General features: G+C 46.4%; 1 protein-coding gene and 1 long non-coding RNA gene across 2 annotated transcripts in view; one reads left to right on the plus strand and one right to left on the minus strand.

The window, feature by feature from the left end:
- The window catches only part of LOC144496867 (uncharacterized), an 825,626-nt gene that overhangs the window by 285,584 nt on the left and 524,911 nt on the right, over positions 1-15,131 (plus strand). The gene's annotated exons all lie outside the window — the stretch shown is intronic.
- On the minus strand, positions 2,298-6,610 carry LOC144497491 (uncharacterized). The gene is made up of 5 exons (XM_078218836.1): positions 6,565-6,610; positions 4,755-4,868; positions 4,464-4,512; positions 3,727-3,791; positions 2,298-3,586 (listed from the first exon to the last, which is right to left on the minus strand). The coding sequence occupies exons 1-5, from the start codon at positions 6,608-6,610 to the stop codon at positions 3,375-3,377; spliced, it is 486 nt and encodes a 161-aa protein (XP_078074962.1). The 3' UTR covers positions 2,298-3,374.

Raw genomic sequence — 15,131 nt, forward strand, 5'->3', positions numbered from 1 at the left:
TGTATGTGTTTGTGTGTACATGTATGTGTGTGTGTGTGTGTATAAAAGACAGCAGTCAGTTACCTCTGCGCAGTCTCTCTCTATCTGTGTTTCTGGGAGAAAGCACAGCAGAAACCACTATCAGAAGGAAATTTGGCAGCCTCTGGACAACCTGCCAAAGGTAGTCATGATGTGGAGATGCCGGCATTGGACTGGGGTGAACACAGTAAGAGTTTTAACAACACCAGGTTAAAGTCCAACAGGTTTATTTGGTAGCAAATACTATTAGCTTTCGGAGCGCTGCTCCTTCATCAGATGGATTTCCACTCCATCTGATGAAGGAGCAGCGCTTCGAAAGCTAATGGTATTTCCACTCCATCTGACGAAGGAGCAGCGCTCCGAAAACTAATGGTATTTGCTACCAAATAAACCTGTTGGACTTTAACCTGATGTTGTTAAAACTCTTACTGTGTTCAACCTGCCAAACCCAGTGCCTCCTAACTCTGCCAAACTCAACTCTACCAGAAGCTCCCAACTTAATGGCTGCAATGTGGCACAATCTACAATCATCGACTAGCCTAAGACTGATTTTCTTTTCTTTAATCTGGATTCCAGTATGTGTGTGTGTTGCATTTTAATTACTTTTCTTAGATTTTAGTAATTAATGAACTACTTTTTCTTTGACTCATGAGAGCCTGGTTATATTGACTCCTTCTAAAGATTAAAATACATTTAACCAACCAGGGGGCAAGGAGGCAGGTTGGAATAAAGAAGGGGAGTCAGCTCATTCCTTGTCACCTGGGAGCCTGACAACATTGGGATCCCATTGGGGAAGTTAACAGGGGACCTGACCCAGTGACCACTCGTAACAAATAGTTCCCAATAATACCAAAAAATGATGCTCACTCACCAATAACTCATACCTAAACATCTGGTCATATAATTTGGTTGTGCACACTTTACATTTATTTGTGTCGCAAGTAGGCTTATGTTAACATTACAATGAAGTTATTGTGAAAATCCCCTAGTCGCCATACTCTGGCACCTGTTCGGGTACACTGAGGGAGAATTTAGCATTTTGGAGTGTGGGAGAAAACCAGAGCACCCAGAGGGAACCCATGCAGACACAGGGAGAATGTGTAGACTCCACACAGGCAGTGACCCAAGCTAGGAATCGAACCTGGGTCACTGGTGCTGTGAGGCAGCAGTGATAACCATTGTGCCACCATGCTTTAATTTTGTGTGTCAGTTATTGCAATGGTGCAAAATGTGACCAATTAACATTTTGATCATATATAAATGTATAATGGTGGAACTAGTAAAGTGTTAAAGATGAGAATGCAGGTAATCTGACTGGGACCAGCAGCTTTTAGTGGTGCCTCTATTGCACTGATATGTTCAAACATCCATGAATTCAAAGTCAGGTATAACTATTAGTCACACTGCTTGTACAGACGTTATTTTAGATATTGCATTTAATTCAACATCAAGTAAATAAAGTTTCTCATTGTGAAGGAGTTTTATTATATTTCAACAAACTCTCCAGAAATACCAACGTTGCAAATCTCCCGGCAGCCACTGAGGGCGCCAGAGATGTCATCCGTTCAATTTGTGAATAGTATTTATTTTGCTGGCTTAAGTTCTAAAGTAGAAGCTGATTTTTTTTTAAATGAGAAGACAATGCTAAATTCCCTCTCTTCCTGACCTCAGCAGTGACTTTCTCCACCCTCAGGGACCTTCTCTCCTCCAAGTGTGTCTCTTTTCCCCCAGCAGTGACTCTCCCCCAGCAGTGACTATCTCCCAGCAGTGACTATCTTCCCCAGCTTTCACTCTCTCTCCCCAGCACTGAGTCTCCCTCCCCCGGCAGTGGCCCTCTCTCCCTCAGCAGTGACCCGCCCTCTCTCCCTCAGCAGTGACCCCCCCTCTCTCTCCTCAATCAGTGACATTCTGCCATTATTGACCCTCCCCACAACAGCTGCGAGTCTCTCTAGCCCCTGCCCCAGCTGTGACTATCTCCTCCACGGTAACGCTCTCTCCCCAGAATTGACCCTCACACCCCAGTAGTGACTCTATCCATGCCAACTGTGAACCCCCTCTCCTGCAGCAGTGACCCTCTGTCCCAGCAGTGACCCTCCCCACAGCAGTGACTGTCTGCAGCAGTGACCCGCCCTCTGTCCCAGCAGTGACTGTCCCCAGCAGTGACCCTCCCTCTGTCCCAGCAGTGACCCTCCCTCTGTCCCAGCAGTGACTGGCATTAACCCTCTCCTAAATCCCACCTTCGCCCCACGCCAAAATAAATCAAACAGAGAAGCAGTTTTATGAAAATAGTGATTTTTATATTTGCAATTGATGTAGATAGCGAGTGGTCAGATATAAACATTTCCTTGCACAATACATAATGTGTGTATATGAGAGTTGATATACGTCCAGCGTATGTTGTTTCAGGTGGTGTCCAGGGAACTGCGACTGTCAAACTCCGCGTCGTTTATGCTAAACAGATTTATCAGCAATCAGGAATTCTTTCTTTACATATTCACCCAGACAGAGAATTAACAAATGAACAGATCTGCTGGTGAAACTTCTTTTTTGTACATCCAGCAATTTGAGAGCGTCATGAGTCTCAGCAGGAAGACTGGAGCTGAAAGATATTTGAATCAAATGGAATAGAAACCGCGCTTTTGCTGGGGTGTGTCCAACACACTAAACTTTGCCCCTTATCCTGGCCCGATCTCATTAATCTGCATTCTGATCTTGTTTACAATGCAGCGACGGTTACACCCTCTCACCTCCAAATCTGAACATTTATGCATCTTCAAATATATTTCACTTCTGCCCTTCACAAGTCTAGGAGGTCTCTCCACAGAATGCTGAACATTTCCACCATCTATTTTTCTATTTTAATTCCAGATCCTTACTATTTCGTTGAATGTAGTGCGTTAAACTCTGTGAATCTGTAATATTGGGCCAAGTCTGAGCCCCTGGAACCCCTACAATGCAGAAGGCCATTCAGTCCATTGAATCTGTACTGACCCTCTGAAAGAGCAGTCTCCCTCGCATTGTGCAAAATATCGCGGGAGGATTGTGGTCGGTGCAGACTCGATGCTTCTTTCTGCACTGCAGGGTTTCTATGACTCCTTGATTGTCCAGCAATCGTTCTGCAAAAGGATCACACAGATCCTTACCTCTGTCTCTCTTCACAGATGCTGCCTGAGGTTATCCGGCATTTTCTGTTTTTTTTATTTCAGATGTCCTTGCTGGGCCCGAACCCCAACTATTTCTCTCTTCACTTGTCTTGCTCTGTCACTTTCTCTCTCTCTCTCTGTCCTCTCTCTATTGCTTTTTCCCCGTTAACTTCTGTTACTCATTTTCTCCTTAGTAACATTTCTTCCAGTGACTCAGCCCTCGCACCTTATCATGTACTTTCCCCTCCTGCACCTTTCTCGGGTTCCTGACCTCAGCAGTGACTTTCTCGGGTTTAGTGTGTTGGACACGCTCCCGCAGTTTCTATCGCGATCGTCAGGGTGCCATTCTCGCCTTTCCATATTTCTCTTCAATGCAGCGATCCAGGAAAGCGGAGACACTGACCGCCATGAACAGCTCACATATCCTGAAAAAAGGAGAGATATTAGCAAGCTGTAAACTGATACACTTCCCACTGAACACCAACGCTGAGTAAACGTGTTTCAACGGGTAATTAAAATGGATTAAATTCCTGAGTTCCAACCGCAACCTTCAAACTGCACACACCTTCTCCAAATCCGGGATTCCAACTTGCTGTTCCCAGTATTTCCTTTTGGGGCCATTTTTCTTTACTGCAATAAACGAACGAAACATTAATGTCTGTCACTTCCTGAAACATAATCGCTCTTTAACCGACTCTCTCTCTCTCTTTACTTGTCCATTTTGTTTCTCTCTATTTCCCCTTCCCGTCTTTGTCTCTGTACTGCTCTCTCTCTCTCTCTCTTTGTTGCTCTCTCACGCAGTGTCTGGTTTCCTCTCTTTGTTGCTCTCTCTCTCTGTGCCTGTTTTTTCTCTCTCTGTTGCTCCCTCTCTCACATCCCCGCAATGTCTGGTTCTCTCAATGCCTGGTATTTCTGTTGCTCTCTCTCACGCAGTGTCTGGGTTTCTCTCATTCTGTCTTTCAATGCCTGTTTCTCTCTCTCTCTCTGTGTGCCTGTTTTTCTCTGTTGCTCCCTCCCTCTCTCTCACACAGTGTCTGGTTTTCTCCCTTATTCTGCCCTTTCCAGATGAACACAAACAGAATGTAAAAACAAGCTGTGTCCACATTCTTCATTTTTGAACTGTTTGTTTCTGAAACATTTCCCAGCGGCTGGCCATACTGAGGTCAACTTGATCAACCCTTTTTTTCCTGAGTTTAGATAATTTTCCCACTCGGAAGAACTTCTACAAGCCGAGGAAATCACTTCATCCTGTCTGGCACACACAATTCAGAGAATCCTCCACACATCAATTATTTGACTTACTTTTTTTGACGGCAAGATTGCCCGTCGAGCGATCGCGATTCTGTGCACCCTGTAAATAAAACATGAAAATAATGCATGGAGCTGTTAATCCAACTAAACTAGATTCGATTTAAACTAAGTAGACGCGCGCAGTTTCTGTATAATTGGGCTGCCAATCTTCCTTCACTGGGTTACACAATATTTCATTAAACGTCATTGAAGCCTTTGAGTCTATCAGGCTGCACCGAGCTAAATGCTGGAGCAGTCTCCAGCTCACACATCGTGTCAACTTTCAGTGTTGGTGATACTTACTCAGCCCGAGAATCACCACAAACCCAGAGGTTGTCGAAGCCGAGCAGTTGCTGCAAGGGAAGTACGGAGATGTTATATTAATATGTGGCTCCTCCCCCCGCCAATCAGTGTGCTCTTTCGATACCAATCAAGTCGCTTTTTCGGCACCAATCAAGTAGCTTTTTCGGCACCAATCAAGTCGCTTTTTCGGCACCAATCAAGTCGCTTTTTCGGCACCAATCAAGTAGCTTTTTCGGCACCAATCAAGTAAACGAACTCAAATTAACTTAGGGACAAAGTAAAAGGGGCGGCTCCCCAAAAGGAAGGGGGGAACAGCCCGAACCAAAATCAAAGTCGAAAGGAAACTTAAAACGTCAAACCAAAAGGTGATTATCGGGGTCGATAATACACCCCAGCCCCTGCGGCGCCCAGCGGTCGCGGAAGGCGTCAACCGCGCCCGTGGACCCGGCGATCAGTGTTGCCCTGAATTATTTATCTCCCCCTTTTCACATAAGCAGTATCTTTGCATATATAATCTGTGTGGAGCTTGCACATTCTCCCCGTGTCCGTGTGTCTCCTCCGGTTTCTCCCACAGTCCGAAAGATGTGGGGGGGATTGGCCGTGCTAAATTGCCCCTTAGTGTCAGGGAGAGTAGCAGGGTAAATATGTGGGGTTAGGGGGAATAGGGCCTGGGTGGGATTGTTCGATGCAGTCTCGATGGGCCGAATGGCCTCCTTCTGCACTGAAGGGATTCTATGATATTAACAGGAGTAGGCTATTTGGCCCTGGGGTCAGCTCCACCACACACTAAGATCTACATATAATTGATTGTGGCTGTGCTGCCTGCCCCCCCTACCCATCTTAATCCCTCCCCCTAAATCTTTGACTCCCTTGTAAACCAAAATTACCCCTAACTCAGCCTTGAGTCTATACAATGCTCTCTGAGGGAGTTAAATTAAAGATTAACCTCCTTCTGAGAGAACAAATGTCCCCTCATCACCATCATAAATGGAAACCCCCTTATTCTCAAATTGTCCTCAGTGTTCTAGATTCTTGTACAAGGGGAAACATCCACTCAGTATTCACCCTGTTTTTTATTAAGTTTATTTATTAGTGTCACAAGTAGGCTAATGAAATGAAGTTACTGTGAAAATCCCCTAGTTCCACCACCACGGCGCATGTTCAGATACACTGAGGGAGAATTTAGCATGGCCAATGCATGTCATCTGGACTGTGGGAAGAAACTGGAGCACCTGGAGGAAACCCACACAGACACGAGGAGAATGTGCAAACTCCACACAGACAGTGACCCAAGCCAGGAATCGAACCTGGGTCCCTGGTGCTGTGAGGCAGCAGTGCTAGCTACTGTGCCACCCCATCCCTCCCAGAATCTGATATGTTTCAGTAAGATCACCTCGCATTCTCATAAAGTTCAATGTGTAATAGACCCAATATGCTCAACCCTTCATTCTAAGACAACCCATTCAAGCTAGGAGTCAACTGAATTGATGATACCTGAATGTTTTCCAAGGAAAGAATATCCTTCCTTAAATAAAGGAATGAAAACTATACAGATAAATGCAGCGAGGTTTGCACCAATGGCCTGTAGAGTTGTAACACGACTTGACTATTTTTACTGTTCCAACCAGCTTGCTAACATTTCACACTCTATGGAACTGCAAACCACCACTTCCAACACCCAATCCCTCCACCACCATTGCAAGTGGCAGCAGTTTTTACCATTTACAAGATGCTCTGTAGCAACTCACCAAGACTTCTTTCTTCCAAACATACAACCTCTAATACTTAGATGGACAAGGGCAGTGGATACCTGGGAACCCCACCTCCTGGAAGTTCCGCTCCAAGCCGCTCACCATCCTGACTTTGAAATATATCAGCCATTCCTTCACTGTGGCTGGCTCCTGGAACTCCCTGCCTAACAGCACTGTGGGTGTACCTACACCACACGGATTGCAGCGCTTCATACAAACATATGAATAGGAGCAGAATCACAGAATCCTGCAGTGCAGAAGGAGGCCATTTGGCCCATCTACTCTGCACCGACCACAATCCCACCCAGCCCTAATCCCCATAACCCCATGTATTTACCCTAGCTAGGCCTCCTGACACTAAGGGACAATTTAGCATGGCCACCTAACCTGCACATCTTTGGATTGTGGGAGGAAACGTGAGCACCCGGAGGAAACCCACACAGACACGGGGAGAATGTGCAAACTCCACAGGAGCAGGCTGAGGGTAAGGCAGTGTGTTTGTGCATGTGATTTATTTATTTATTTATTTATTTATTTTTCCGTTAAATTTGTGTAAAAAATCGGAGGTTTTTTAAAATCCAAAACAGGAAGTAGGCCCAGGAGAAGCCTGAGAAGGTTTTTGGAGGGTTTAAAAGCAGGCCACACTTTTGAGCTGGCAGGGTCGGGAGCGGGCAGCAGAGTGAGCAGGGAGTAGAGTGTGAGCTGTAAGGGCTTTGGCTCACAGGGCTTCGGGGAAAGGGCGAAGCGGGGTACGTTTTTTTTTTCTTCTCCATTCCGATAAAAGAAAAGGGTAGCTATGAGTGATAGGCCAGTTTGTTGCTTTCGGTGTGGGATGTGGGAGTTCCCGGAAACACCTAGCTGCCCGGAGGTTCACTTTTGCGCCAGGTGCGTGGAACTGCAGCTCCTGAGGGACCGCATCAGGGAACTGGAGCAGCGGCTTGATGACCTGAGTCTCGTCAGAGAGAATGAGAGACAAATAGACATGAGTTATGGGCAAGTAGTTACACCGGGGCCTCAGGGGGAAGACACGTGGGTTACAGTTAGGAGGAGTAAAGGTCATAATGGTAACGTACCAGAGAGTACTCCAGTGGCTGTCCAGGGCTCGGCGACAGGTGTGAGAGGGGAGGGTGTGAGCAATTAGTGGTGGGCTCACCTGTGGTTGTCCCCCTCCAAAACAGGTATATTGTTTTGGATAGTGTGGAGGAGGATGACTCTCCACGGGTAAGCCACAGTGACCAGGTCACCGGCACACAGTCAGGCTCTGTGGTCCGGAAAGGAAAGAGAGGGATTAGGAGAGCAATAGTGGCAGGGGACGCGTCGGTTAGAGGCACGGACAGGCGATTCTGTGGGTGCGAACGCGACTCCAGGATGGTAGTCTGCCTACCTCCAAAGAGTCCAAGATGTGTGAGTTAGGTTGATTGGCCATGCTAAAAATTGCCCCTTAGCGTCCTGAGATGTGTAGGTTAGAGGGATTAGCGGGTAAATATATGGGGGTAGGGCCTGGGTGGGATTGTGGTTGGTGCAGACTCGATGGGCTGAATGGCCTCCTTCTGCACTGTCGGGTTTCTATGACTTCTACCTGGGGCTGGGGTACTGGATGTCTCCGAGCGGATAGGAGGCATATTAAAAGGGGAGGATAAAGAAATGGATGTCATTGTACACATTGGTGCGAATGACGTACATAGGAAGAGCAGGGGGATCCTACGAGAGCAATTCAGGGAGTTGGGAAATAGGCTAAAAAGTAGGGCCTCCAGAGTGGCAATCTCTGGGCTGCTCCCAATGCCTAGGGCCAGTGAGGCTAGGAATAGGGAGATAGTACAATTGAACGCTTGGCTAAAGGACTGGTCCAGGAGGGAGGGCTTCATATTCCTGGATCACTGGGAGGTTTTCAAGAGAGGAGGGCACCTGTACAAGGATGGGTCACAACTAAATTGGAAGGGCACGAATATCCTGGCTGGCAGTTTTGCTAGTGCAGTTCGGATGGGTTTAAACTAATATGGTAGGGGGGTGGGGATCAAAAAATTAGGTCTACAAGTGTAGAGGCTGGGGATGAGCTAGGGGCCAGGACAAGACTGGCAAAGAAGAAGAGTACTCTGGGGGAGGATGACCTCACTGGGCCTGGAGGTCTGGAGTGCATCTACTTCAATGCAAGGAGTGTAGCAGGTAAGACAGACGAACTTAGGGCCTTAATGCTTACGAGGAATTTGGATGTGGTTGCGGTGACAGAGACTTGGTTGAAAGAGGGACAGGACTGGCATCTGAATATTCCGGGGTACAAGTGTTTTAGGCGAGACAAAGGAGGGGCCAAAAAAGGTGGGGGAGTAGCAGTATTAGTTAGAGAGCATATTACAGCGGTGCAGAGGGAGGACAATTCAGAGGGGTCGTGTAACGAGTCACTGTGGGTGGAGCTCAGAACCAGGAAGGGCGCAGTCACTATGTTGGGGGTATACTACAGGCACCCCAACAGCCCAAGGGAAGTGGAAGAATGGATATGTCAGGAGATAATGGATAGAACCATAGAAAATTACAGCTCAGAAACAGGCCTTTTGGCCCTTCTTGTCTGTGCCGAACCATTTTATGCCTAGTCCCACTGACCTGCACTTGGACCATATCCCTCCACACCCCTCTCATCCATGAACCCGTCCAAGATTTTCTTAAATGTTAAAAGTTAAATGTTAAAATTTACCACTTTATCCGGCAGCTCATTCCACACTCCCACCACTCTCTGTGTGAAGAAGCCCCCCCTAATATTCCCTTTAAACTTTTCTCCTTTCACCCTTAACCCATGCCCTCTGGTTTTTTTCTCCCCGAGCCTCAGCGGAAAAAGCCTGCTTGCATTCACTCTATCTATACCCATCAAAATCTTATACACCTCTATCAAATCTCCCCTCAATCTTCTACGCTCCAGGGAATAAAGTCCCAACCTATTCAATCTCTCTCTGTAACTCAGCTTCTCAAGTCCCGGCAACATCCTTGTGAACCTTCTCTGCACTCTTTCAATCTTATTTACATCCTTCCTGTAACTAGGTGACCAAAACTGTACACAATACTCCAAATTCGGCCTCACCAATGCCTTATATAACCTTGTAAGAAGTTTAACAACACCAGGTTAAAGTCCAACAGGTTTATTTGGTAGCAAAAGCCACACAAGCTTTCGAGGCTCTAAGCCCCTTCTTCAGTCCAACGCCGGCATCTCCACATTATATAACCTTACCATAACACTCCAACTTTTATACTCGATACTCCGATTTATAAAGGCCAATGTACCAAAGGCACTCTTTACGATCCTATCCACCTGTGACGTCACTTTTAGGGAATTCTGTACCTGTATTCCCAGATCCCTCTGTTCAACTGCACTCTTCAGAGTCCTACCATTTACCGAGTACGTTCTTCTTTGGTTTGTCCTTCCAAAGTGCAATATCTCACACTTGTCTGCGTTAAATTCCATTTGCCATTTTTCAGCCCATTTTTCTAGTTGGTCCAAATCCCTCTGCAAGCTTTGAAAACCTTCCTCACTGTCCACTACACCTCCAATCTTTGTATCATCAGCAAACTTGCTGATCCAATTGACCACATTATCATCCAGATCATTGATATAGATGACAAACAACAATGGACCCAACACCGATCCCTGCGGCACACCACTAGTCACAGGCCTCCACTCAGAGAAGCAATCCTCCACAACCACTCTCTGGCTTCTTCCATTGAGCCAGTGTCTTATCCAATTTACTACCTCCCCATGTATACCTAGCGACTGAACCTTCCTAACTAACCTCCCATGAGGGACCTTGTCAAAGGCCTTGCTGAAATCCAGGTAGACAACATCCACCGCCTTCCCTTTATCCACTTTCCTGGTAAGTGCAGGAAAAATAGGGTTGTTGTAGTGGGAGACTTCAATTTCCCTGGTACAGACTGGAAATCGCGTAGGGCTGGGAGTCTGAATGGGGAGGCATTTGTAAAATGCGTACAGGAAGGTTCTTTGGAACAATATATAGATGGCCCGACTAGAGAGGGGGCTATACTGGACCTGGTACTGGGGAATGAGCCCGGTCAGGTCTTCAAAGTTTTGGTAGGGGAACATGTGGCAAATAGTGACCACAATTCTGTTAGCTTTAGGATAGTGAGGGAAAAGGATGAGTGGTGTCCCAAGGGTAAGGTATTGGATTGGGGGAAGGCTAACTTTAGTGGGATTAGGCAGAATATGGCAGCTGTTGATTGGGAGAGGCTGTTTGAGGGTAAATCCACATCCGGCATGTGGGAGTCTTTTAAGGAACAGTTGTTAGGGCTGCAGGATAGGCATGTGCCTGTAAAAAAGGAGGATAGGAAGGGTAGGATTCGAGAACCGTGGATAACCAGGGAAATTGAGCGATTGGTCATAAAGAAAAGAGTGGCGTACGTTAGGTCCAGGCAGCTAAAAACGGAGGGAGCTCTGGAGGAATACAAAGAAAGTAGGAAAGAACTCAAACGAGGAATTAGAAGGGCAAAAAGGGGTCACGAAATGTCCTTGGCAGACAGGATTAAGGAGAATCCCAAGGCATTTTATTCACACGTTAGGAGCAAAAGGGTTGTCAGGGAAAAAAATCAGACCTCTCAGGGACAAAAGTGGGGAATTATGCTTAGAGTCCAAAGAAGTAGGGGAGATCCTAAATGAATACTTTGCATCGGAATTCACAAAGGAGAGGGATGTGTTGACTGGGAGTGTCTCGGAGGGGAGTGTTGACCCGTTAGAGAAAATCTCCATTACAAGGGAGGAAGTGTTAGGTTTTTTAGGGAATATAAAGACTGAGAAATCCCCAGGGCCTGATGGAATCTATCCCAGGCTGCTCAGGGAGATGAGAAAATCGCTGGGCCTCTGACGCAAATCTTTGTCTCGTCACTGGACACAGGTGAGGTCCCAGAGGATTGGAGGATAGCTAATGTGGTCCCGTTATTTAAGAAGGGTAGGAAGGATAACCCGGGAAATTATAGGCCGGTGAGCTTGACGTCCATGGTCGGGAAGTTGTTGGAGAGGATTCTTAGAGATAGGATGTATGTGCATTTAGAAAGGAATAAACTCATTTACGATAGTCAGCATGGTTTTGTGAGAGGGAGGTCATGCCTCACTAACCTGGTGGAGTTTTTTGAAGAAGTGAATGGTTGACGAGGGAAGGGCCATGGATGTCGTCTATATGGACTTTAGTAAAGCGTTTGACAAAGTACCTCATGGTAGGTTGGTGCAAAAGGTTGGATCTCATGGGATAAAGGGGGAGGTGGCTAGATGGGTGGAGAACTGGCTTGGTCACAGAAGACAGAGGGTGGTAGTGGAAGGGTCTTTTTCCGGCTAGATGCCTGTGACTAGTGGTGTTCCGCAGGGCTCTGTATTGGGACCTCTGCTGTTTGTGATTTATATAAACGATCTGGAAGAAGGTGTTACTGGGGTGATCAGTAAGTTTGCGGATGACACAAAAGTGGCAGGACTTGCAGATAGTGAGGAACATTGTCAGAGGCTACAGAAGGATATAGATAGGCTGGAAATTTGGGCAAAGAAATGGCAGATGGAGTTCAATCCAGATTAATGCGAAGTGATGCATTTTGGTAGAACTAACGTACGGGGGAGCTATACGATAAATGGCAGAACCATAAAGGGTGTAGGTACGCAGAGGGACCTGGGTGTGCAAGTCCACAGATCCTTGAAGGTGACATCTCAGGTGGAGAAGCTAGTGAAGAAGGCATATGGCATGCTTGCCTTTATAGGACGGGGCATAGAGTATAAAAGTTGGGGTCTGATGTTGCAGTTGTATAGAACGTTGGTTCGGCCGCATTTGGAATGCTGCACCCAGTTCTGGTCGCCACACTACCAGAAGGACGTGGAGGCTTCAGAGAGAGTGCAGAGGAGGTTTACCAGGATGTTGCCTGGTATGGAAGGGCTTAGTTATGAGGAGAGATTGGGTAAACTGGGGTTGTTCTCACTGGAAAGACGGAGGATGAGGGGTGACCTAATAGAGGTGTATAAAATTATGAAAGGCATGGATAGGGTGAACGGTGGGAAGCTTTTTCCCAGGTCGGTGGTGACATTCACGAGGGGTCATAGGTTCAAGGTGAGGGGGGGGGGAGGTTTAACACGGATATCAGAAGGACGTATTTTACACAGAGGGTGGTGGGGGCCTGGAATGTGCTGCCGGGCAAGGTGGTGGAGGCAGACACACTGGGAACGTTTAAGACTTATCTAGATAGCCACATGAACGGAGTGAGAATGGAGGGATACAAAAGAATGGTCTAGTTTGGACCAGGGAGTGGCGTGGGCTTGGAGGGCCGAAGGGCCTGTTCCTGTGCTGTATTGTTCTTTGTTCTTTTTAAACAGTATCCAAGCTGGGAATCGAACCCTGGCGCTATGTGGCAGCAGTGCTAACCATTGTCCCACCGTGCCGCCCACCATTTGGAGGCCATTTGGCTCCTCAAGCCGAATGCGCCATTCCTAAGATCATGGCTGACCTATCTGTGTTTCTAATTCTGCATATACCCTTGATAACCTTTGATTCTCTTCCCTAACAAGAATCTATCTACCTCCACCTTAAAAATATTTTACCGATGCTGACTCCTCTGCTTTCTAAGACAGAGAGTTCCAAGGTCACACAATCCTCTCATTCAAAAGTTTCTCTTCAAGAAACCATTCGGAATGGGTAATAAATGCTGGCCTAGTCAGTGATGTCTGGGGAAGCAATGGCTTAGTGGTGCTGTCACCAGAGGCAAAAAGTAATCCTCTGGGGCCCTGGGTTCAAATCCTACCATGGCAGCTGGTGGAATTTAAATCAAATTTTTAAAAAGTCTGGAATTAAAAGTCTAATGCAGACCATGAAACCATTGCTGATTGTTCTTGATTTGATTTATTATTGTCACATGTATTAGTGTTCAGTGAAAAGTATTGTTTCTTGCGTACTATACAGACAAAGCATACCATTCATAGAGAAGGAAAAAAGAAAGTGCGGAATGTAGTGTTACCGTCATAGCTAGGGTGTAGAGAAAAATCAACTTAATGCGAGGTAGGTTCATTCAAAAGTCAGATGGCAGCAGGGAAGAAACTTTCTTGAGTCGGTCGGTACATGACCTCAGACTTTTGTATCTGTTTCCCGATGGAAGAAGGTGGAAGAGAGAATGTCCGGGGTGCTTGGGGTCTTTAATTATGCTGGCTGCTTTTCCGAGGCAGCGGGAAGTGTAGAGAGAGTCAATGGATGGGAGGCTGGTTTGAGTGATGGACTGGGCTTTGTTCACGACCCTTTGTAGTTTGTTGGTAAAACCCATCTGGTTCAGTAAAGTTTATATATTAGTCACAAGTAGGCTTACATTAACACTTCAATGAAGTTACTGTGAAAATCCTCTGGTCGCCACACTCCGGCGTCTGTTTGAGTACAATGAGGGAAAATTTAGTATGGTCAATGCACCTAACCAGCACCAGGGGGGTAGCTGGATATAGATGCCCTTTTAGAGAGTCGGTGCTAACTCAATGGGCCAAATAGCCTCCTTCTGCACTGTAGGGATTCTATGATCTCTATCTATATTGATATGGCCCACCCACTTCCACCTCTTTGCACTCCTCCCTCAGAATTCTCAGTGTCACTCTTATCGTGGTACCAGACAAGTAACATATCTTAATATGAAAGTAAAATACTAGTTCTGAAAAAGAAATATACAGACTTGAAACATTATTTCTCCCTCCACAAATACTGACATATGAGTTGATCCAACATTTTCTGTTGCTTTTTTAAGCAAAAATAACCTTTCTGGATTCACAATTGCAGCCACAGAAAAGTTTGTTTCTTCTCCTAACTATAAAATTCCCTGTCACCATTTCTTGCCCAGACTTCCTCCTATCCCTACATAACTGAGACAGTCATGGTGTAGTGGACTTGGCTAAGGCTTCACTCCCAGAGGAACCATCATGTTCAGTAGTATTAAGAACTGAGTGATGATTGGAAATTGAGCTGCTCTTAGGGTATGCATTACCTCCTTTGTGCTGCTTTGTGCTGGTCACCCGTCCCCTCTCTACCTCTCCACACTTATATGGGCGGCACGGTGGCACAGTGGTTAGCACTGCTGCTTCACAGCCCCAGGGACCTGGGTTCGATTCCCGGCTTGGGTCACTGTCTGTGTGGAGTTTGCACATTCTCCTCGTGTCTGTGTGTGTTTCCTCCGGATGCTCCGGTTTCCTCCCACAGTCCAAAGATGTGCAGGTTAGGTTGATTGGCCATGCTAAAATTGCCCCTTAGTGTCCCGAGATGCGTAGGTTAGAGGGATTAGCAGGTAAATATGTAGGGATAAGAGGATAGGGCCTGGGTGGGATTGTGGTCGGTGCAGACTTGATGGGCCAAATGGCCTCTTTCTGCACTGTAGGGTTTCTATGCTTCTATTGTGGGGTGACCACATATAGAAATGTACTATTTTTGAAATTTTTGGTCTTGCAGATGCACCAGAGTAATGGAAACTACAGTTTAAGCTCTGCAACATGAGCTTGAACAACTGCAGCTGCATTTCATGCACATGTGGCCAGGATATAAGAACCGTCCCAAAGTTCCCATGTGGAACATAATGTGCACTCTTTTGGTCCACGTTGTCCTCTATCTATTGGGCATTTGACTGACTTAAGAGAAAT

Source organism: Mustelus asterias, chromosome 8 (assembly GCF_964213995.1).
Source record: "Mustelus asterias chromosome 8, sMusAst1.hap1.1, whole genome shotgun sequence".
Taxonomy (NCBI): domain Eukaryota; kingdom Metazoa; phylum Chordata; class Chondrichthyes; order Carcharhiniformes; family Triakidae; genus Mustelus; species Mustelus asterias.

Coding starts and splice junctions, on each gene's coding strand:
- LOC144497491 (XM_078218836.1), bottom strand. CDS start 6,610: ATGGTGAGCGGCTTGGAGCGGAACTTCCAGGAGGTGGGGTTCCCAG. Junction 4,513..4,754: donor TGTGGTGATTCTCGGGCTGA/GTAAGTATCACC, acceptor TTTTATTTACAG/GGTGCACAGAATCGCGATCG. Junction 3,792..4,463: donor CAATCTTGCCGTCAAAAAAA/GTAAGTCAAATA, acceptor CGTTTATTGCAG/TAAAGAAAAATGGCCCCAAA.